The 25,251-nt window shown below is 41.5% G+C and overlaps 1 protein-coding gene across 2 annotated transcripts in view; it reads left to right on the forward strand.

The window, feature by feature from the left end:
* Positions 1 to 16,466, forward strand: part of Aig1 (androgen induced 1) — a 222,219-nt gene extending 205,753 nt beyond the window's left edge. The window contains exons 5-6 of one of the 2 annotated variants that reach the window (XM_059272719.1): positions 6,177 to 6,340; positions 15,807 to 16,466. In XM_059272719.1, coding sequence (XP_059128702.1) covers positions 6,177 to 6,340; positions 15,807 to 15,844 — 202 coding nt within the window. In that variant the 3' untranslated portion in view covers positions 15,845 to 16,466. Of the gene's footprint in view, positions 1 to 6,176; positions 6,341 to 6,923; positions 7,251 to 15,806 lie in introns of those variants that run through there. The other variant, XM_059272717.1, reaches the window with a different exon arrangement.
* Positions 16,467 to 25,251: the final 8,785 nt, after the last annotated feature.

The raw sequence follows: 25,251 nt of genomic DNA on the forward strand, positions 1-25,251 counted from the left end.
ATGTTTTCTTCTTGACACTCTTAGAGTTTTCCCTTCTTCTTGGGTCTTTAGATATTCCTTTTAGCTAGAAATTTCTCTTCTCCCATCTTTAATCAACTAATTCTTCCTCATCTGTCACAGCTTAAATGACTTCCCGTCAACTACTTACTTTCCTGTTCTGTGACAGGCACGGCGCTAAGTGCTAAGGTGACAAGGAGAGACACAGCTTCTCACCCCACAAAATGTGTACTCTGCCTCACGTAAAGTTATCGCTCAAATCTAAGTACTAGACAAAGAGCTTTAAAAATCAAAAAGATCTCTGGTTCTCTAAGAGCTTACATTTGAACTAACCTGGCAGATCGGGGGAGCTTTCCTGAGTGATGGCTGCACAATTGTCACAGCGGACAATCTGAAGATAAATACAACTTCACTGGTCTGTAGGATGGGTAGCTACCAGCACAGGTAGAAAGAGATGCACGTGAAGATCCACGTGGCAAGGACGGAACATGGAAAATCTGGGAACCAGGTGAAAATCGGTCTGACTAGAGTATAAAGAGCGGCAAGATACAGGAGTGAGAGCGAGCCAAACGGACAGGTGCAGGCCATTGTGAGGCAGGTGCCTCCACTTCTATAACGAAAATGAATGGAGGAGCACTGTCAGGTTAAAAGCATGGACACAGGGTAATAATGTATTCATGTTTTCAATCGAGAAAGCTCACTGTGCCCACTGTGACAGTTAGAAAAGTGGAGAAAAGAGAAGAAGACACAAATGAGAAACTGTTAGAGTCTTCTGGACTGAGATAAATGTCATACAAATCAAGATGGTGACAGAAATTGAAAAAATATCAATGTCTTGCAGAGATGACTGAGGTAACCTTGATCAGACGGGGCAGGGCATTGACTATGAAGAAAGGAAGAAATGCTGACAGGTGTTTGAGTTGCAAAACTGAACCATTCTCAGAGGTGAGGAATTTGGGAGGTCTGGCAAGAAATAGCAATAACTTTGGCTGTAGATAGACTAAGTTGGAAGTACATATAAGCTGTGCAAAATGAAATGCTTTCAGATCTGAGACTATTTTCTAGAACGTGGAAGAGAACTGGATAGGGATACAAGTTTGTGAAATATCTATATGTATGTGGTGGGAGTGAAGCCATGGCCATGAATGAATCAGCAGGGAATGTATATAGCATTAAAACAAAGGAGAGGAGGGGGTTAGAAACTAAGCTTCAGGGAAAGTCCAGGGATGTAGAGACGGCTCAGCACTAAAAGTACTTACTGTTCCCTCAGGGGCCCCAGATTCAGTTCCCAGCATGCACTTCATGACTCACAACCTCTGTAACACCAGTCCAGAGTATCTGACCCTCCCCTTGCCTCTGAAGGCCCCAGACAAGCAGGTGGTGTGCTTACATGCATGCAGACCAACCAGTATTACACTTAAAACTATAAAATCTACATTTAACGTAATGAATAGTGAGCTTACAGAAGGAGAAAAAGAGGTCAAAATGGTAGGAGGGGAAAAGGAGAGAGAAATGGCGTTCAACCCAGCCAGCATGATGTATTAGGACATCCAAGAATGAAGCTGAGGGAGTGGAGAGATGGCTCAGCCCTTTTCTAGGGGACCTCTGCTCAATTCCCAGCACCCACATGGCATCTCACAACTATCTGGAACTCCACTTCCAGGGGATTTGATGCCCTCTTCTGGCCTCCACAGGCTCAGTATACACATAGTGCACAGACATACATTCAGGCAAAACACTCAAACATATAAAATAAAATAAAATAAAATAAAATAAAATAAAATAAAATAAAATAAAATATGTGACTATATATTTAAAAAGAATTAAGTTATGTTGGCAGAAGAGCAGTACAATGTAAGAATGAGGAGTCAGTGAGTAGTCACCAGTTCAGAGTTTGCCGTGGAGAGGAGAGACAAAGAGCAATGGTTATGAAATTGTTCAAAGTTTTTTTATTGCACATTGATGAAAGCCTTTGACCATATTGGCTATGAAAGAATGGCTTGAAAGAAAGCTGAATATGCAAGAGACTACCCAAGTGTGACTAGCTGTACATGAGCCATCTTTGTAAGAGCGGGGAAATAATCCCTATGCACCCAGGGCACTCCTCTCCTGGCCTTTGTAATTGTTGTGAGCCTTAGCCTTTAACAGCTGAGCCATCTCCAGCTCCTGCCCTTCGTAACTGTGCCCATCCTCAGAAGTGCTCTTGTGATAGATAGCTTGATCTCCCACTAGACTGGACTCACAAGGACAGGCATTACCTCTGCCTCGTTTCCTGCTGGATCTGTTTGCAAAGTGCTCAAATGGGAGACATGGATACGTGACATTTTTTAAAACTTGTAAGTTTCAAATAAATGGATTAGAGGTATATTTAATAAAGCAGGTAGTCCAGAAGCCTTTTAATACTGATTAATATGTGCATATGTGTGTACATATTTATGTATACACATTCATGCATGCACACATACACCATGTTTGTTGATTTCCGAGGATAAAATTTTTAACATAAGTGCCATTGCCTTAAGCATAGGTATTTGGACGCTTAGATGAGAAAGCTTTAAAAATGAGACAGCAATTGAAGGCAATCCAAGAACTAAGAACTCTCCACTCATAGATGAGCAAGGCCATGAGTCATCTCTGCACAGAGAATTTAACTGTGATAATATCAAGGAAACAAGTGATGAAATCACAGCCTGTTAGGACAAGTGGATATGTCATTCACACTAATCCAGGTGTAACCCCAAATAACAGGACTTCTGCATCTGTACTCTGTACCTGGGATGATTTGATGACCTATCAAGTAAAAAAAAAAATCAGGAAGGGGGGAATATGAATATTTTAAGACAATACCAAGTGCCTTAAGGAAAGCAAGTCCAGCAACAGGAAGGTAATCAAGCATGGGTGGGAGGGGGCTTTGGTGGCCCTACTTCTAATTGGGGAGCTATTGGCAATTAATGGCGGCTGGGGGATGGAGAGTGCTTTTTTCTCAGTAGTGTGGCCACTCTTCAGTTCTCCATGCTGCAGCAAATACCCCTGCACCCATGCTCATGCAAGCAATCCTAATTAAGCTCATTCAGGAAGAGGCATGAAGGTAGAATCAGGACTTGTTGGGAAGAAAGGGTCCAGAGGGAGGGGAGGGAGATAAGAAAGGGTAACTAGTGGGAGGGTGAATGTGATTGTAATACAGTTTATGCATGTGTGAATTTATCAAAGAATAATTAAAATGTTTTAAAGGGCAGTCAATTGTGCATTTCTTTCCTGGCTTTCCCAGTTCTTGTGTGTGTGTGTGTGTGTGTGTGTGTGTGTGTGTGTGTGTGTGTGTGTGTTATTTAACTTGGCCTCAGATTTTTTTACTTGTGAAATGGGAATATATATCCCTTATAGGGGTTTTATAGGGTTAAAAAAAAAAAAGGTAACAGATCATGTGAACGCACTGTATACAGCCCAATTACACAGGAATCAGAGGTCAGGGATGAGGCATGGAAAGCTTAAGTTGAAACTGTCATTTTTCCAAGTGATATGGATACAGTAACTGGTCATGGAACTCTGAAGTTTGAGGAAAGATCCAGCCTGGAGATATAAATTTGGGAGTCATCTAAAAACACATAGGATATGGCCATGGTTATATCATTTGTCACTGTATTTTGGTTCCATGGAGATCAAAAGTGCATTACATAGTCTTAGGAGGAGCAGACATCAGACCTGGCATCAGAAATGATCTTTATGAGCTGCAAATGAAAGGCCTAGTCCACCAAAGGCAAGTGGAGTGCCAGAAGCAGGTATGCAGAGTATAATTAACATTTATAGTTGAATAGCACCCCCAGTTTGCCTAATGGAGGAAACATTGACAGCAAGTCAGGTCACAATTTTGTAATTGATTTGTAAAAATGATTTACTAGTTCATGACATTAAGTTGAGGGAATGTTGCATATTTTCTACATAGATGCCACTTAGTGGCTGCAACAACACCTCCTTACCTTAGCGAAAACCAGACAAGGAAAATGTGACTGCCAGTGATTCATGAACTAGTAGAACAGGTCATATCCAAGTCCACAGTCTAATTCCAACACTTTAATTTCTATTGGTCTTCACAAGTACTTTGGCTTTAAAAAATTTCTTTTCCTAACTTTTTTTTAATAGAAGTATTTTGGCTTGAGTAAGTCAATACCATGGAAACAGCCATTTCTAGATGTACACTCACATGTCATAGTTATCATGTCTAGCCCCCAAACTTTTCATCACCTTCAACATAAACCCCTGTTTCCTGCAGTCCCTTCAGCCCCTTGTTTATTAGTCAGCTTTCCATTAGTGTGTCAAAAAACCCGAGAGAAACCATTTAAAAGAAGGGAAGAGTTATTATCCATCACAGTTTCAAATGTTTCAGTCCGTGGTCAGCTGGCCAGACAGCTTTCATGAGGGAGCAAGTAGAGGTAGAAAGTTGCTCATCTCACAGGGACTGGAAGAAAGAGAGAGGGAAGGGCCAGCGGTGAAGTAGATGGTTTAGAACCATGCCCCAACCACCTGCTTCCTCCAACTGGACTTCTTATAGTCTCCTCAACTTCCCAGTAGCCAATTGAGTTAAAAATTCATCAATGGGTTAATCCACTGATTAGCTCCAAGTCCCCATGAGTCATTCACTTCCCAGAGGCCCCGCCACAGGATACTGCTGCCTTGGGGACTGATCTTTTGATACATGTGTTGAGGGGGAAGCATTTTTCATGGAGATGTAATACCTGGAGATCTCTATTGTGCTTTGTCTCAGGCTTTGCCTAATTTAGTGCCTCATATAAGTGGAGTCGTCAGAAGCTGTCCTATGATTTGACTTATTTATTATCATGTTTTCAGGGTTCAGTATGCTGTAGTGTGTACTAAAGTTTTATTCTTCCTTGTACGAAATAACATTCCATTGTGTAGTATATACAGCCCTCTGCAGATTCATTCATCTCTTGATGGACATGGGTGGTTTCAAACATTTGGATGCTCTGAGTTTTTATTAATGTGTTACAGTGTATTGAAGCGCTACAGTCTCCACTTGGAATTATTCTAGAGATAAAGTAGAATTGCCATAAATGTGTTGTGCATGTTTACATGCATGTGAATGTATTCATGTATGATTTGGGCTCTGTGTGTTCATTCTTTGTTCATTTAAAGAGTGAAATTCTTTCAGCAGCATCACCAGAGTAAGTTCCATCTCCGTGGCAATTGGGGCTTTACCCACATGGATAATAGAAGCTCTGTAGTGAAGCTCCATGGCTTCCTGCCACTAATGAAGCCTTTGTGTGGGTGGGTGTGTCCACATTCCTAAAGAGTGGAGCCCCAAACACGAAAGTATAGAAAGTCACCTTTCTTCCCAATGTAATCAGTATTTATATTTTATTCACTCTCCAAAACTGGTACTCTTTGGTAAAAGAACAAACGCCAAATAATACAGCGAACCGCTACCAGTAGCCATGCTAGGACCACGACAGTGAGGCAGACATTGCAACTGAGCCCTGGGAAGCAAAGCTAGTTGATGTTGCTGTTTCCACAGAGCCAGAAACATCCAGCCCAGAAACAAGATGGCTACAAGTGTGCACGCGCAAATGTTTAGAAGGGACGTGAATGCAGGACCTGCAGATGAGAAGCAGGAAGCCTGTATCTGCACGGTGATGGGGTGGTGGTTCCAGTGCACGCAGTTCATGTCTCTGTCTCACTGAAAGGCAGTATGGCAAGATACCTGGCATATACTCAGTCAGCTTTATTACAGGGTGGTTGCCTAATACTCCATTGTTCCATTGTATAAGAAGAGATTAAAAGGGTTGTATAACAGTATTAAATCACCCAGCAGTTTCTAATACCTAACCAAAACCTTTTAAGTGTCATTAAAGACAAGAAGACACTGCCAGGAAGCAGGAGATTAAGGAGATGTGTCACTCAGTGCAGTGTGGGGTCCTGACAGGATTCCTAGCACAGAGGAAAGACCCAGCAAAGAAAGGGAGCAGCAGTTGGGTTAGTGTTGATGGACCAGTGCTGACTTCACACTTGGAGTAACTGTCCTAGAATTATACAAGATATTAACAGGCTGAGTGCAAGCCATGCAGGAGTTCCTTGTTGGTGTGATGGGCTTGCATTTGTAACACAACAGCTTTGACATCTGCCATGGCCATAACTCCATCTTTGTCTCCTTTCCAATTCCAATGCAGGGTGTGCTGGATACATCATGTCACCGGCATGTGGGTGTACCCTTTCCTGGAACATATTGGCTCAGGAGCTAGGATCATCTTCTTTGGGTCAACAACAATTCTAATGAATTTCCTGTACCTGCTTGGAGAAGTGCTGAACAACTATATCTGGGATACACAGAGAAGTAAGTATCATTCAGGGCATGTAAAACAAGAACAGTACTGCCTACAAAAGCCTTGGCTGAGGGTAACTTCTGTAGCAGCCCCTTTAGTCTTCCATACAGGCTCTCCACAGAAGCTTCATTTTTTTATTACAGTAGTAATTTAGGAGCTGCTGGCAGTGTTACCTGAAAGGTTTATTTCTCACTTGGTCTTATTAGGTAGTAAAACATCCAAACCTAAAGATAAAAGAAGCATGCTCATAAAATTATATAGAAAAAAAAATACAGTGTTAACAGGAAAACAGAAGTGAAGCCAGCTATGATTAACAGGATTCTGCCATAGTGAGAGGACCCTAAATTAAATAGTAAGTTATTGAAAGAGCCTCATTAAAAGTCACCAGATCTCACTCTTTATGCCATCTTTTCATGGATTTGGTAGCCTCAGAGGAATCTCATGACTACGAAGCCAGAACTATAAACAGTCCAGGTGCTGCCCTTTGCCAGAGTGGAAGGTCACAGAGAGATGCAGTCAATTAAAGAATATATTTCATTGCTGCTAAAGCTCCCTTAACCTTTGACTTGATTCCTCTTTTGTTTCTATTTATAGCAAAGGCTCCTCCTGGGCAAGACACTCAATATAATCTAAGCTGTGACAAACCTGTCCAAAATCTATGTAAAAAGACGTAAACGTTGGAAGGTGGAAAAGCAAGAGCTTAGACTTGTAGGGATCTGAATCCCGCGAGAAACCACATCCAGAGGCTGGTATGGGGATTTCGGAGAGATCTGAACATCTCTCTGGACACAGTCCTTCATTCTCGATATCACCTGTAAGTGGACTGTGGTCCACAAATGTTGAGCACCTGATTGAGGGCCAGTCACTGTGCTGAAGCACAGTCCACTTGACTAATAAAATAGTGCTTGCATAGTCACAGAATCAGATTGTTTTTGTGCGTGCTTCTTCCGAGACCGTGTGAGTAAACATGTCAACCAATGCTAAATGGTCCCTAGTTTTCATCCATTCAGACCACAGCTTGGAGAACCAGACATTAATATTTTCATGACATTTCCTCCATTCAACAGAAGCAGTAATCTTTCTCTTTTAAATTATAGAATTATTTGGTACCCTTAAAAATCCTTTTGATTGTGAGCCTAGCCTTTAATGGCTGAGCCATCTCTTTTGAGGCCGGGTGGTGGTGGCACATGCCTTTAATCCCAGCACTTGGGAGGCAGAGCCAGGCAGATCTCTGTGAGTTCGAGGCCAGCCTGGTCTACAGAGTGAGATCCAGGAAAGGCACCAAAACTATACAGAGAAAACCCCCAAAAAAATAGAAAAGAAAAAAAAGAGAAAATTTGCTTCATCATCTTCAGAGAATGGCTGTAGTTAAATTTAAGTTAGTATGTGCAGTCCAGGAAAAAATTTTCTGGCTTTCTTTATCCCCTGGATATGCTCAATTCTGGCAGACATTTGACCATACCTATGCTACTGCCCTGAGAAGGTGGCCTAAACAGCAGAGATAAATATCCAGACTAAGAATGTTGCTTTCCAGCAGTCTTGAATGAGGAGTTAGAAATGAACATCGACACTGAGTTTTCTGAACTATCTGTGCAGCTTAACTGGTCTCTCCTGTTGTCTTGCATGGCATGCATGAAAGTCAGTCAATGTTTTATAGCTTATTTCTGTTTAGAGATTAATTGTATCTACATTTATTTAGTGGAGCCCCTAGGAGCTGTTGTTTGTGTCAAATCAGCATCCTCCCACTGATGGCCTCCCCTCAACTCTGTCTGTGTGTGTCTGTTTTGGGGGAGGGGGAGAGAAACAGGAGTTTCCTAGTGAGATCTGAGCTTGCTTTACCAGCAGGAATGTATAAGAGGATGATTAGACCAGAAGCTGGGTACCAGGTGTTTGGAAGGGTCTACACTTGGTTGTATCTAGCAAGGGGGAGGTCTTTTGCCCCGCCCCTTGCCATTGTTGTTAAAATCCCTTTTGAATAAAGTTCTGGGCCAGTGGATAAGGATCCAGGCCCTCCCAAGGCTATCCTGTGATTCTCTCTGTTTCTCTCCCCTCTATCCTTCTATCTAAATTTCTTATCCTTCACTACTTAAGAGTACCCTGGGGGAAAAAGGTGGAGACTGGACCCCACAAATGGTGCCACAAACTGGGACCAGAGACTTGGTGAAAGGAGAGAGGGGAGATTGCAGGTATAAGGAGGCATGCCGATAAGGAATTGAAAAATAAAGGCGACGATATTTTATTCTCAGGAGTAAAAGTAAAGTGGCTGAAAGATGCCCAAGTGAGGCTGCAGTATATGTCTCATAATATCTAGGTTTCTCTTTTTCTCTCTTTTTCAATCTCTATCTACTAAATTAGGTTTGAAAATGATAGTATAAGTAAGTCGTAGAAATGTAGGCTTAGGTATGTTAGGGTAGAATAGGCTTTAGGTGTACGGATATTATGTAGGCTTAATAGGAAGGAACTTAGGGTAGGCTTAGAATTTCCCTAGTGCTGGACCTGGGATGCCAAGGGCAGCATCCAGGACCTAATAGACTGTGAATTTGGCAGTATGAGTGGCTTCAGAAGCTCCAGAAGCCACCAACCATGGCAGACGCCAGAGCCAGTGCAAGTAGCAGCTGAGACCCACGGGGCATCAGCCCAGCGCAGGTGGCAGATGCCCAAGAGACGGTGCAAGCAGCAGGGTTCTGCATGCTTTCTGCTGTGAGGAGCCGCAGTGAGGAGAACACAATCAGTCAGGGTGCTTGTGAAGCCTGACTGACATAGCTTGAGGGTACACTCAACCTTAACAAGCTAGCTCACAGAGGCTTGGAGTGCAGCAAAAACTTCGGGCCCCAGCTGCCAGAGCAGCTCTGCTTCCTGAGCTGCAGTACCCAGGCAGAGACACCAGGGAAGAGGCTGAGAGCTGAGCAGGTAGCTGCAGAGGGAGAGCACAGGGTGCCATGGCAGCTATATGAGAGACAAAGCCTCCTCCATAAAAAGATGCCCACGGGCACACACCAGGAGGGCCAGAATGCAGGCACTCTTGAGTCCCAGTGCATTCAGGGAACACTGGAGAGCCTGAAGTGATATTCAGCTGTGCAAGCAAGACAACACTCTTAGAGGAAGACTCCCAGCAGAGCAGGTAACACAGCCAGGGGTGCAGCCACAACTGGCCATGGCTGAGTTTCCTCCTGGACCCCAGGTGCTGAGAGCAGCAGCTCATAGCAACAGAGGTGGCCTCCTGAGTCCATGGAGCAAGAGGTGATTGAAAGCCCTCAGGGCCTCACGACACAGGGGTCCTGGGAACTGCCCAGTTATGAGAGGCACAGACAGACTGGAACTGTGAAAGCTCTAAAAGCCTGAACATAACTAGCAGCAAAAGCCTTGCAGTTTCTGTTTGCTGGCTGTAAGAAAGTCTCTTTTGAAAGGACTCTGTCCTAGTCAGCTAATAGCTTTTTCCCTGAAGCAAAAATGGCTTTAGGGGAAGGATACAGACTGCAAAGTGCAGCTGTAGCAGAGAGTGAAAGTTTCAGAAAGGCTTACTTGAACTGAAAAAAAAGATTTAGTTATGGGACTCCTCATATTTGGAGTTGTTTACTTCAGAGTCATTATGACACTGACAGCTATACAAAGATTTAAGGGCAGCTGACAAGCCAGGCCCTGATAGTTTTGGTGCCTGTCCTGGATCTCGCTCTGTAGACCAGGCTGGCCTCGAACTCACAGAGATCCGCCCAGCTCTGCCTCCCGAGCGCTGGGAGTAAAGGCTTGCACCACTGCCACCCAGGGCTTCCTGGAACTTTAAGACTGGTGAAAGAACTGTGTTTTTAAACTTTTTGGACTTAAGAAATGCAATGGACAAGAGTGATTTCATTGCATTGGGACAATTTTAACTTTACTTATATATATAGACTCTCTTCACGAACTGCTTTGTGTTGAAATGGAACTGTTTTGTGGAACTGTTTATGTAAAATGGAACTGCTAATGGAACTGCTAATGGAACTGGTTTTGTGTTAAAAATGGAACTGTTTAAATAGAGAAATTTGGGTTTTTTTTCTACTCAGGTTCAAGATGCAGTTTAAAAAAATTATAAAGAAAAGGGGAGGCCGGGCGGTGGTGGCGCACGCCTTTAATCCCAGCACTCGGGAGGCAGAGCCAGGCGGATCTCTGTGAGTTCGAGGCCAGCCTGGGCTACCAAGTGAGTCCCAGGAAAGACGCAAAGCTACACAGAGAAACCCTGTCTCAAAAAACCAAAAAAAAAAAAAAAAAAAAAAAAAAAAAAAAAAAGAAAGAAAAGAAAAGGGGGAGTTAATGTTCTTCAGTCTATTTAATTTACTTTAAATAAATATTTTCTTGTCACTTGAGTGGACTGATGTGTTAATGTACCCTATGTTTTGTATAGTTCTATTAAGAAATTGTTTTTGGATGTTTGCTAAAGTTTTTAAAGTGTTAATGGTAATATTGAGAGCATTGCTTTTGGATGTAGGTTTGTAGGAATTGTAATTGTGTATTATAATAATATTTATGTTAGAATTATGTTAACCTGTTAATGATGAAGCTAAGGGAGTCTTTGAGTTTGATGCAGTTGCATCCAGAGTTTGATTTATTTGATCCTGTTACATCAAGAGTTTTTTTATTTAAAAAAGGGCTTGGTGCAATTAAGACTTCTGTAGTCACCTTAGACCCATTCAACAAGGACATTCCATCTTTATCATGCTCTACTCCTTTACTTGGAGATGTGGCAGCTCTAAGGAGTAGGAGTATTGCTGTGGTAATTTCAGCTACTTGCAAGCTCTTAGTGGATTCAGAGCTGTATATAGTTAAGCTCTGTAGCCTCACTTGAGTTTTAAAATATTAAGAAAGGGGAACCTATGGGAGCCCACAGAGGTTTCCTAATGATATCTGAGCTTGCTTTACCAGCAAGGTGGCATAAGAAGATGATTGGACCATGGGCCTGGGTACCAGGTGTTGGGAAGCGTCTATACTTGGTTGTACCTAGCAAGGGGGAGGTCTTTTGCCTCACTCCTTGGCATTGTTATAAAAAGCCCTTTTGAATAAAGTTCTGGGCCAGTGGATAAGGATCCAGGCCCTCCCAAAGCTAACCTATGTTTCTGTCTTTCTCTCTCCCCTCTATATTTCTATCTAAATCTCTTATCCCTCACTCCTCAAGAGTACCCTAGGATAAAAGTGGAAACAGGGCCCCCTTGTGTGTGTGTGTGTGTGTTTGTGTGTGTGTATGTGTGTGTGTGTGTGTGTGTGTGTGTGTTTTAATATGTTCATCTGACACTCTAGTGCCTCCTCTGCAACTGGAATTGCAAGTTCATGCAACTATGTTCCTCCCTTTTTAATATGTGTTCTGGGGGTCAACCAGGAGTCCTTATGCTTGCTGACTGAGCCACTTCTCTAGCCCTTTGTCTTAAATTTACCAACAAAAAATTCATTATGTCTATGTAGTGGGATTTTTTTTTAAGCACCAACATTTAAAAATTGGAAATTTTCATATTATAGTAGGACTTCCTCTCCTTATCAAGTATTTTAAGATGTGGTGGCACTGGTCCCACTGTTCCTTCTGTCAACAATGGATTTGAACTGAGTATCAGTTGCCACCTTTATATTCCCATCTAACTTTCCCTAATTCTCATATGGCACTTAACTCAATTTCACAATTGAGTTTGAAACTGCAGATTAAAAGCAATGTGTGTGTGTATGTGTGTGTGTGTGTGTGTGTGTGTGTGTGTGTGTGTGTGTATGTGTGTGGTGTGCATGACCACACACCTGAACATATGCATGTGTATGTGCATGCACATGTTGACTATTGTTTAGTACAGTATAAAATACCTGTTTCCACAAATCAGTTACTATAAAATTACTCAATGAGAAGGAATACTACATATAAGGTATAAAATACCTTCCTGAATTCCTTAATGGTCTTCAGTGACTCAAATCCTCTGGTTTGTTTACGCTACAACTTCAAGATGAAAAAAAAAACATTTGCAGACTATTACAGCTGGGGAGATAAGTCCTAGAAATTATCTAAACTGACCCTCTGCTTTACAAAAACAATTGAGGCCTATGAGTGACCTACTGAAATAATTGTTGTCAAAGCCAGTGTCTTCCACCCAAGGTTCAGCACCTTCTCACTTCTAGTGAACTATCAGAATCTCCATGTTTTAGAAACATAAAACAGGCCTGCTTGCTAGGAAATACAAGCCCTTAAAATAAGTTAAATTGATAGTCAAACATTTACTCTTTTACCAATTAAGTAACTCATGATAGATTTGTGAGAACTGCTTGTGTTTGCTCTAATAAAATACCACAAGCTGGGTATTTTAAACAATAGGAAGAGATTGACTGGCATGTGTAGATGCCACAAGATGTAGTCAGGATTGATTCCTCATGAGATCCTTAAGGGAAAGTCTGCCACAGGCCTATCCTGGGCTGGTAGTTGCTCATCTTCATGCTCAGAGATGCACTCCCTGTATGTGATATGGTCTCCCAGTTTCCCCCTTTTAGAAGGATGCCAGTCATATTTGATGACATTCACCCTAATGGCTTCATGTTACCTTTGTGAAGACCTCATCCAAATAAAGTTTTATTCTAAGACAATGGAGATTAGGAATTTAACATCACAAGTTTGGGACTCTAAATAATTCGTCCTGTAATAGTCCCCCTACCATAAATGTCTTTCACACATATGACCCAGTAACCCCCAAAAGCCATTCTGGTATCAACTCTTTAATACAATAAATAAATAAATAAATAAATAAATAAATAAATAAATAAATAAATAAATAAATAAGGAAGGAAGGAAGGAAGGAAGGAAGGAAGGAAGGAAGGAAGAATCTCTTCTGAAGTATGATATAAACCTACAAACCATTATGGATGAGATGTGGTCATAAGTCATCCCAAAACAAAATTGTTCTCCAGGTTCATGTAAACCTACAAAACCAGGCAAAAAGTTACCTCCTAAAACATGGTGGTGTAGCAGGCCTGTGATATACAGTCCCCTTCTAAATGAGAGGAATGAAAGAGGCAGAAGGACTCATGGCTACCAAGCAAATCTGAAAGCAAGCAGGGGAAATTTTCTTTAATTAAAAGGCTTGAGAATAATCCTCTTTGGCTGGATGCTGTAGCCCTGAAGCTCACAAAGAGGGGTTGGGCCCTGCCTTCCAACCCCTGAAGAGCAGAAGATCCACCCTCCCCCCAAATTCTGGACAGGGATCATGGTGGTGAGTGGCGGGGGGTGTACTCTGGAACCAAGGAAGAGCTAGTGACTGAATCCCTTATGTCATTTCATGCTATGTCTGAGCCTTTTGTCCAGGATGGTACTTTCTTTGGGTATAAAATTTTCAAAGACAATGCTGGTTTCTCCTGCAATTCGAGGAGACCCACACCATCAGAGAAGAGGGTCCTTCAGAAGGTTTTCCTGGATTACTGCCTCTCGTTCTGGCATCTGCTGCAGCAGTTGCTTGGATCCATGAGTCAGATGCCTAATTTCTTCAAGGAACAATTATCTAGCCACACCCTGGGGCATTCTCTCACATTTTGAAGCACTGTGGGTCAGGACTTTGGCATATGATTGTGCAGTTCAACCCACGACCCCTGAAGCATTTCTGTCCTTCACCTAAGACGCCGTTCTAAACTCTTAACTCTGACTAAGGCAGCTGCTCTCACCAGAGTCAGATTTTTAAAGACCAGAAACAAGAGTGCTCCAGAGTAAGAGGCAAGGACAAGGACAGAGAGAATAGGTAAGAGGGGTTCAGGGGAGGGAGTCAGGCCCAGGCCTCCATGTGCAAGCCCAGGCCCCTTCTCTGTAATGCCCGTCCAGGTTGTAGCGCTGGCGGAAGCTCCCGGCTCCCACTCTCGGAGCGCTACTCCCTAGTGGAAACCACACAATTTTGAATTGCATCTACCCCCAGCTTTTTTACTCTTGTGTAGAGAACACAGAACAGAGGTGGGGTGTCAGGCTTGTGCTATCTGACAGGAGCCTGTATTGTTAACTGTGTTTGCCTTGGTTACCCACCCAACAAGGGAGGCACGGTGTATACTCTTCCTTTCAACCAGCTCCTCTCTCCTCGAGCCCTTGTTCCTAGTTGTGGTGTTTCCCTCCCGTGAGCTGTGGGAAGTATCTTGGAAACTATTTTATGTCTCTGCCGGTTCCTTACCTGTGAAAATCGACCATGAGAGAGGATACCAGCTCGGAGCAGTGACTCACATTCCGCTGCCTCTTCTGGACTCAATGAAGCTAGCTGGGAGTTGAAGCTGGTGGAGGAGGGCGATCCCTAATTAACCCTCTGACATTGGGCTTCTTGATTGATCACTGTGGGGTCCTATATGTTGTTTATTGCTTTTCTGCTAGTCCTGTTTCCAGAGGCGGCCTCTACGTGCGTTTATTATCAATGAAGATTAGCTGAGCATCTACTATGAAATACACTATCAAGCAGTAGGGCTGTAATTAAGGACAAAATCATTTAAGATTTTGCCCTTAAAACTCTCTACCTTTGGAGATCTACACATTTATAAAAGAATAGTAACAGGACCAGAAAGACAGTTTTTCAAATTCTTCTATTCATTATTGCTATTGAAACAGACACACAAAAAGCATTCAAGAACTTTGGGGAAGATTAGAAAAAAATGTTTTTCTAGAAGCAAAAGAAAAGGAGAAGAGCAGATGGAATTTCTGGATTTAAGGATAACTTACAAGAGTAGCCTGAACAACTTCATCTCCAGGAAAAGGAACCATCACCAACCATTGACTGCAGACAACAAACAAAGCCTTTCTGAACCAGTACATACATCCTTCAGGAAAAGCAGATCTGGATGGGTGGCTCCTGCAAGGCAGAACTTGAGTTTCAGCACACACAAGTATGTGACCAGAAGTATAGTCAGGGGTACAGTGATTCCTAGCATGCCTGAGGCTCTGGGTTCATGCCCTAGCATGGGGCAGGAGGCAGAGTTAAAATTTGTGTGTGTGTGTGTGTGTGTGTGTGTGTGTGTGTGTGTGTGTGTGTTGTACATAAGCAGAAACAGCTCCTGTGGCTAATTAGGGCTCCATGGGCTTTTAAAAAATAATAAAATTTTAAAAGAGCAGCTCTTAGGTTTTTAGAAACCCCAAATGCTGGTCTTGAGAATGGACAGGACCAAAGTGAAAAATAAATGAAGCCATTTAAATGCATCAGCTCCATGGCTCCTGCTGCTGGGGGCTAGCTGAGAAGCAATCCAGCTGGAGTAGTCATCATGCGAACCAATGAGTCCTCCTGCTTCAGGGTCCTACTCCCAGAAGCACAAGGACCAGGCTGTGTCGCAGAGATGTCAGGAAAGCGTGGGGAGAGAGGTCACTGAGGGTGTTTCTAGAAAACATTGCAAACTGCTTTCCTTCTTAGCTAGAAGGAGAGGGGGATGGAGGGGTGATGGATGTGAGCTATGGTAGCCAGAGATTCTAGGAGCAGCTCCCACGTAGCTCTGCATCTGATGCTCAAAGGAAGCTCTTTGTCTTTCCAGGTATGGAAGAAGAGAAAGAGAAACCTAAGCTGGAATAAGATCCAAGTCAGAAAGGAGAAGCAGGAAGGAGCTACCCTTGAATTCTTTTGGCCCTGGGCACCAGCAGTGAGGAGACAGAACTTCAAAGGGGCCATGGCATCAACCCTGTCTCCCTGACCCTGCCGGAGGATAACTTTTATATTCAAATATGTGCAAAGTAGGATGCGTTGCTTTCGAAGATAATTCACCCTTACTGTTTTAAGTACTCTATTCCAAGTTCATTATTGATGACTTCTTTTCCTCTTTTTCTAGTTTTAAAACTAAAGTTGGTCATTGAACTTTCATTTCTGCAATAATAACTCCACGTAATCAAGAAAAAAATTCGACTTGTGTTTCTTGTTGAGGAATATGATGAAGTTGGAAGGGCTGGTGTGGATCAAGGCATTCATATTTAGTCTTAAATGTGGCTGGAGTAATGACTCTGGGACACAGTATGGGCCCAAGAGGAGGCAGGATAGGTGGTTCCTGTAGTGACAGAGTCATGGTTGCCTCAGTGAGCAGTGATAGTCATAGTATCAACTTAGTCAAAACCCTGAGTGTGCTTGAATCTTCCTATTTAATCTGTGAATACTTCCCACATGCAAACGTTACTGTTAATAAAGATCAACCAACCAAACTTGATGTCTGCATGGTCCGTCTCAGTCTTAGCAACCTGGTTGAAGTGTCTGTTCTTGCTTGTTTCTGTTGAGGCAGGCCTGTTGAAAGTAGGTTGACTATACCTCATTTTCCTATTTTAAAAGTGGTATGTTGTCATAATTCCAGAAAAAATACTTTAAAATCTTACTTATAAACTCTTGAACATAATTATTTGAAAGGTAGAAAACAGTGTTATATCAATTATAAAATATTACTTAGTATGAATATTGGTTGTACATACTAAGATAGATCAACAATATAAAAACATTTATTCTAAAAATGACTTAATTGGTGATACAACTTAGGAAGTGCTAGAAAAGCCACCCCCATAGGCACCTATGAATGTGTTCTCTTTTATTTTATTTTATCTACAACCACCACTTCATAAAGGAGCCTGATGATCCTCATTGACTACTGACTGCAAAGGGCTCAGGACTCCCTAAAGAGAGGGTTTTTACGAGGCTTCCAGTAATTAATTTACAGATAATTCAAAGATGTATGCTGTAGTAATAAATGTATTCATACATCACAGAATATATACCCAATTTTAAACACCATTTATTATTAAAAATTCTAACCAGGAGAAGAAAAACTCAGTTAATAACTACGCTTACCAAAAAAAAATTTAACAAGTAGCATAAAATATTTTGGAAAAACTCCAAACGTATCAATACCAATGACCATAAAATAGTTTGATTTATGTACTGAAAGAACTAGATTTCAGAACAATTTTTAAAGGAAAACACAATTCTATCCTGAACATTGCAAAATGGACACAAAAATGACTGCATCCTGCAAGACTGCAAAAAGAACATCTGGAAGAAGAGGAAACAAAATGAAACAAGGCTTTCTGAAACCCAGACCCACTTCCTTGATGGTGAATGCACTCATTTATAAGCCCCATCTCTAGAAGTATGCTTCAGAGAAATATGGATGGCCCAAGAAGCATCACCATATTGGTTCCCTACCTCAGAGGAAATATCATGCAAAGATCTGCTGAAACAGAAAAGCAAAGCAATACCACATCCTTGGGGTAGCTTCTATAAATTAATAGTGCCATGGTCAATGATAGAAGGATCCTGAGTTGGTGGTTACCATCACAACTGCCTTTAACAAACCCATTTGAACGAAAAGCAAACTTCAAGTATAAATTGAGTTTGTATTCCCTAAAATCCAAATGTTGAAGCCTTAATGTCCAGTAAGTCAGAGTGTGTGACTGTTTTTGGAGATAACACCCTTTAAAGAGTGGTTAAGTCAAAATGGGGTCATTGAGAGGCCCCTAATTCAACCTTACTGATACCTTTATAAGTAAAAATTTGAACATGTTGGAGACTTGCACAGGAAAAAACCATAGGAGGGCTAACTGCAAGCCATGGAGAGAATCTAATCCTGCTAAGTCTAGGCCTTGGACTTCAGCCTCCAGAACGAAGGGAGCTGAATTTCTTTTGTTGAAGCCATCACTTTGTATTTTCTTATGCAACTCCTAGTAAACTAACTCTGCTTATGTACAAAGTACCAATGGGTTTAGAAGAGGAAGAAGAAGAAGGAGGAGAGGAGGAGAAGAAGAAAAAGGAGGAGGAGGAGGAAGAGGAGGAGGAAGAAGAAGAAGAAGAAGAAGAAGAAGAAGAAGAAGAAGAAGAAGAAGAAGAAGAAGAAGAAGAAAGAAGAAGAAAGAAGAAGAAGAAGAAGAAGAAGAAGAAGAAGAAGAAGAAGAAGAAGAAGAAGAAGAAGAAGAAGAAGAAGGAGAAGACAACATTATAAACTTATATAGATGATGACTCCACTTATTGGGAATTATTCCAGAAGATTAGTTTTGCCAGAGTAACCCAATACAAATCCTGGTATGTGGTATGAAGCTATTAAATTTTTCTTTTGTTATGCAATGCCAACAGTATTTTAAAGGTGATTACAATTGTGTCTCAATATCGATGACCTTGATAGTTTAACCCTCCATGGGGCATCAAGCTTCCATTACACTGATGATGTCATACTCATTGTAGGATACAGCAAGTACCACGTGCATGCAAATGGATATTAGATAAATTGTCCCTTCAAAATTAAAGAAAATGATGAGAGCATTCATATTTATGAAATATCTAGGCCTCTAGTCATTGAATGATATGTCTTAGTATATACCTTTTAAAGTGAAATGAAATGGTTTCATTGTACAGGCATTATCACTAGGAAAAAAAGCATGTGGATTGGTGTGTATTCCTAGATTTTGAAGGAAACACTGAGTGTAGGTTTCTTACCTGTTAATACAGTTAGAGGAAATGTAAGAGCCTGTAAACTAAAATGTAGAGAGTCATGATGATGATTTTCTGATTTATGACTTTAAACACACATACACAAATGCTGGACCAGTCATTTCTTACTGCTAACAGCAGCAACAACAACAATAAAAAGCCACCCCTACAACTAAGTTCAAGTTGTATTTACTTGGCTAGCAAACATACAGGATTTGGTAAATGCACTTGTCCATGGGCCACTGATATCTGATAGTGTGACTTAACAGCTGGTGGCTACAGTCACTCCAGACTGACTCACTTGCATGTCCACTGACTGCTGCTGGCTATGAACTGTGACCTCCTGAGGCTATGATTTTCCAAGTGACTGCTCAGTTTCATCCTATGGTTACCTGTCATTTTCTCAAATAATGTGTGTGACTGTTTTGCCCGCATGTATATCCGCACATCCTGTTTGTGACTTGTGTCTGCAGGGACCAGAAGGTGTCAGATCCCCTAGAACGGGAGTTACAGACACTATAAGCTTCTGTGTGTGAGCTAGGAAGAAGACTGGGGGCTTCTGGAAGAACAGCCAGTGCTCCTGACCACGAGTCTCTCTCTCCAGCCCCAATATGTCCTTTTTGTTGTTGCTGTTTTGTTTTGTTTTGTTTTGTTTTTCGAGACAGGGTTTCTTTGTGTAGCTTTGGAGCCTTTCCTGGAACTCACTCTGTAGCCCAGGCTGGCCTCGACCTCACAGAGATCTGCCTGGCTCTGCCTCCCTAGTGCTGGGATCAAAGGCATGTGCCACCACCGCCTGGCTGCACCATGTCCTTTTTAAAAATTGGAATATTCATTTTAGAATTCTTTCACTCACCCATATGATATAATTAGAAGAATTTTTCTAATGTTTGTTTCTACTTTGCTTTATATTAACTTACAGTTAACATACAAAATAATAGGTTTCATTATGACGTTTTTCTAAATACATAGCATGCACTCTGTTCATATCTGCCCACCCTGTTTACACTCCTTTGTCCCTGCTCCCTTCATGCCTGACATTTTTATATTGGCTTTGTAACAACATGACAGCTGGATCCCTGCAGACCCAAGCTAAAAATACATCTCTTAGTATGACTTAGCAGAAATCACATATCCTTGCATAGATACAAGTGGTGGGAACATGGAATCCACATCTTGATGGACGAGCATCAATGTGACATGATAAAAACAATATATGGGATCAGGACATAGTAGTAGCTAGATTTAGACATGACCACACACATCCAAAACAATAAGCTGGAAGATAAATTGAAATTTAATAGAATAGATAGTTGTGGGTGGAGGGGGCCTGGAACAGGAGGATCAAGTGGAGATGGTAAAGGAAAAGGGAGATGGGGGCAGGGACTACCAGGAGAGACAGCTAAAATCAAGGTCCATTAAGGGTAGTATGAAAACCTAATACAGTGGAAGCTTCCTAAAATATATACATATATGAAGATGAACTAAATGAAATCACCAAATAACAGAAGCAGAGCCCCAATTGTCCATCTCTTTTCATCAGATGAAGCTTTCAGTATCAGGATTGGATTATATCTAATTGAGTTGTTGGCCAAAGGGGCCCTGTGGGAATCCCCAAACAATCCAGGATGTCACCAAGACTACAGGTTGTTCTCTGCAAATTGAAGACAAGGCTGCATTGCTAAAGACAATACCCTCACAACTTAATGAACATGGATAAGTTGAGTTCATGTCTACATAGAACCTTTACCCCCACATTCTAGCGTCTTTGGTACAGGAAGTTACTCTGCTCACTACTAAAGGCAAAACATAAACACCAACCCAGCCTCAGATCAAGAATGGTATCTTGTCTGCAAGATATGCTAGGGCAGTAATGGCACAAGCTTGTGAGAGTAACCAGCTAATATCTGTTTTGGCTTAAGGCCCACTCCATGAGATGGCATCCTTGCTTGACATTCCTTGGGTGACCATGAACCTGAGACTAGATAACCAGGGTCCTAGGGTAAAACCAAATACTACTGGTCTAAAAACAAAAAACATAGCAATAAAATGACTCCTAATGACATTCTGCTATACTCATAGATCAGTGCCTTGGTCAGCCATCATCAGAGAAGCTTCCTCCTGCAGCAGATGGGAACAAATATAGAGACCCACAGCCAGACATTATGTACAGAGTGAGAAACATTGGAACACTCAGTCTTAAACAGGATGTGTCCATCAAATCCCTCCTCTTAGGGCTCAGAAAACCTGATGAAGAGGAGTATCCTTTGCATATATTTTACAGCTTCCAGTTTAGTGATTTTATGGAGTTCCTGAGTGTGCAAATAAGTGGGTGTCTGTTTCTTGTGCCTTCTCTTGGGCTCTTTTCCTTCTGTATGTTTTGTCCAATTCTGATGTGGTAGTTTTTGTTTTATAATATTATATTTATTATATTATGTTATATTACATTATACTTTGTTATTATCCCATAGAAGCCTGTTGATTTTATAATGAAAGACAGAAAGGGAGTGGATTCAGATGGGAGGAGAAATGGAGCTGGGAGGAGCAGAGGGAGGGAAAATTCATAACTAGGATATATTATGTGAGAGAAAAATATTTTCAATAAAAAGAAATAACAAAAATAAAAAATGAAAAGATAAAAGACATTCAAGATAACTTTAAAAAGCATTAAACATTAAATTAACATAAGATAATTAGCATTTTCATACATACAAGATGTAATAGGAAATAGTGGAAGAAAAGGTCCTGTTTTCAATAGTAATAACTTTATAATGAAAATTATGAAACAAATCATGCAAAATAGGATTTTAATAAGTGGAAACATCTGAGAAATCATAAATATGCCAAGCTTTGAGTTGCTTTATAAATTCAACATGAACTCAATAAAGTATGAACCATGTTATTTGTTTATTAGTAGAATTTATATACATTTGTATTAAGAAATGGCTCAGCGATTAGGAGCACTGGTTGCTTTTCCAGAGGACCTGGGTTTGATTCCTGGCACCCCCATGGCGGCTCACAACAGTCTGAAACAATCCAGGCTCCACCACACTCTCTCGCCTCTATGAGCACTATGTGTACATCATGCACAGGCATACATGCAAGCAACACATCCATGCATAAAAAAAATAAAGGTTAAAAAAAGTAAAAAAAAAAAAAATTATAAACAAGACTTGTAAGCCAACTTCTGGGGAGAAAAATCAGCCATGAAACAAGAGAAGACTAACCCAACCAAACAGTAAGATCATGATAACAAAGCGCAATGGTACTGTCTATAAATACACCAGCTAACAGGGAAGCAAAATAGAAATATATTGATAATAAAGACAAATACGTGAAGAAACTTGAAATATAATAAAAACTGTACCTCAAGCCAGTGAGAAAAACGTGGATTATTTGACAAGTATCATCAGGCCAACTGGAAAGCCATCTGGGTAAAGATAAGTTGGATCTGCAAATATTCCTTTTATCCTGACAAGTTTTGAATGGATCAAAAACTTTAAGATAATATGGCAAAACAAATTTCATAATTTTTTTCTGAAGTGGGAAAGCCCTTCTTAATTAGGACTGAAACACAACACTTGTAAAATACGATGAACAAATTCTGTTATATAAAAATAAATGAAGACATCCCGGTGCTGTGCCTAGCCTATATCAGAGAGGTTTCCTACTGCATGGGGTGGTGATTAATATGGAAACACATGAGTGGCCAAGAGCTGAGGCTAAGTGCTGACTGAATACTCAGCCTCAAATAGGAGAACTGGCTACGATCTTATTCAGTAAATAGCATTTTCTGGTTTCGTGGCTAAAATGACACCTACAAACCCAGAGCCCTGTGGACTTTCATGTGTGGGCTGATCAAACTTACAGCAGGACTCTCACATTTATGCATCATGGCTGCACTGGAAATACAGCATGTCCTAAGACTTAGATGTGATTTGGTGTGTCCTGTTTTCTCTCAGTGGCTTATTTTAGCTTTGAGAACCAGAGCCCCTGAACCTTAAGGACACTTTCTGTGGGATGCACAACCTGTCTCTGCAGGTGCTCAGGATGCACCAAGACACGCCCACACAGCAGGTGCTGCCCTGTAGCAGAGCCCTAAGAATGAATCCACCTGCTGTGCTGCCGTGGCTGAGAGGAGAAAACACAGCCAGCCATCTCTCCCTTTGCCTGGGAAACTGTTGCTTCCTTCAGGCTATTTGGAAGAAAGTTTATACCTTTTGTGTGTAAAGACTAGGCAAGAAGCTGCAGTTGAGGGGAGAAAGGGCTTCTAGCTCCTCTCCTGGAAAATAAAAATTATTGATTAACGAGAATTAATTTTAGAAGAAATCATACCAAAGATGCAGAGCAACCAAAAGTTCTATAAATGGTACCATTGACTTAACATACCCCTTAAAACAAAACACAGTATACAATACTAGCAACACAAAACTGATTCTATAATAAAATTAATTTTTCACAGCCAAATAGCCTTTTCTTGAGAGACTTTTTAAAGATTTGAATAAAATGAAATAATACACAGAATTCTAGAAGAGTCCATTTCTTGAAGATGTCATTTGTTTGTTTGTTTGTTTCCAGATACAACCATGTGTCATTTAATGAAGGGTATAGGTTTTAAGAAATGCCTCCTTCAACAATTTATTCACTGTGTATACATCAAAGTGTGCTCTTGCACAAAGCTACATGATGGCCGTCAATCACTAGGCATGGTATCCTGATCAATAAAGGTATACTAGAAACAGATGTCTGAGGCTCCTGCTGACCTGACATGGTAAACTGTTTTCTAGGTTTATGGGTAAGTAGAAAGTGTTTACTCTCTAATAATAATTATAAAATATGTACAAAATACATAAACTAGTGGTGGCCACTTATCAGTGTCAAGTGACATGGGCTGTACATAAATGGATGGGCTACATTACGCTCAGTTACGTTCATAGAAGCTTTATTTTTAATAGCCAGAACCTGGAAACAACCTAGATGTTCCCTCTACAAAATAATGGATAAAGAAAATGTGGTACATTTACACAATGAGTATTACTCAGCTATTAAAAACAAGGACAACAGGAAATTTTAAGGCAAATGGGTGGAACTAGAAAAAAAAATCATCCTGAGTGAGGTAATCCAGACCAATAAAGACAAACATGGTACGTACTCACTCATAAGTGGATATTAGCTGTAAAATGAGGATAACTATGCTACAATCCACAGATCCAGAGAGATTAGGTAACAAGGAGAGTTCATGGGGGAGCACCCGGATCTCCCCGGGAAGGGGAAATAGAAGAGATTTCGTGAATAGACAGAGGACAGGTAAGGGCAGGAACATGAGCAATAAGGCGGGAGGAGACATGGAGGGGAAGAGTGCTGAGGACTGCTGAGGGGTGGGCATTCTGGGGTCAGGCAGAAGCCTGGTGCAGGGGAATCTCCCAGGAGTCTATGGGGAGGACCCCAGCTTAGACTCCTAGCAAAGAGTGGGTAAGTAGTCTGAACTGGTGGGTAAGTGACCAGATTGGTGCCTGGCCCAACTGTCATCCAAGAGGCTTCATCCAGCATCATCGGATGGAGGCAGATGCAGAGACCCACAGGCAAACATTGGGCAGAGTTCAGGAACCCTGCAGAGGAGGAGAAAGGAGTGTAGGAGCAGAGGGGTCAAAGACACCGCAGGAAGACTCACATAATCAACTAACTTAGGCTCATAGGGACTCACAGAGACTGAACCCACAACCAGGGAGCCTGCATGAGACTGTCCTAGGCACTCTGCTTGGCCCTCTTATGGAACTCCTAAAAGCGGGAACAGAGAGGATGTCTCTGATTCTTTTACTGGCTTTGGGGACCCTACTTCTCATACTGGTCACCTTGCCCAGCCATAATACATGGGGAGGTGCTCAGTCTTACTGCAACTTGATATGCCATGTTTTATTGATACTCATAGGAGACCCACCCTTTCCTGGATGGAGTTGGAGTAGGGAGAGGAGGAGTTTAGGGTGGGAAGAGGGATGGAAGAGAGGGACTGGGAGGGGAGGATGGGGGGGGGGAGCTGAGGCCGGGATATAAAATAAACAGATGACTAAAAAATGATTATAAAAAAGAAGGAACATAATAATAAAGAATACTAGAAATATTAGGAAAGATGAGTACTGATCTGCTGCTATAATAGATTTCATATGCTAATATGTATCTGAGGAATTCTCTTGTGCAGGTCTAGTGACACACAATAAGATCACTGGAAGAAATGAGTCTGGAATCTACTTGTGTTCAAGAGCATGAGATCGCCATTTCCTTACAGAAACCTGGAGGATGGGTCTGGGTGGAGTTTGCTGGCAAACTCCCCTTTGGGTCTTTCTGTATGGAGCCCAGAGCTGTTTTCATAAAGTTATAGGAATAGAATTTAGATTCTAGACGATTAATGACTCAGTGGCTTTCCCGAGTGGTAAAGAAGCTAAGGTGGCCATCACAAAATGTTATTTCAGGGACAGAACTTATATAGACCCCACAAAGGCTGAGAGGATAGAAGCCCAGTGTGAACATCC

The sequence above is a fragment of the Peromyscus eremicus genome, chromosome 8b (genome assembly GCF_949786415.1).
Source record: "Peromyscus eremicus chromosome 8b, PerEre_H2_v1, whole genome shotgun sequence".
Taxonomy (NCBI): Eukaryota; Metazoa; Chordata; class Mammalia; order Rodentia; family Cricetidae; genus Peromyscus; species Peromyscus eremicus.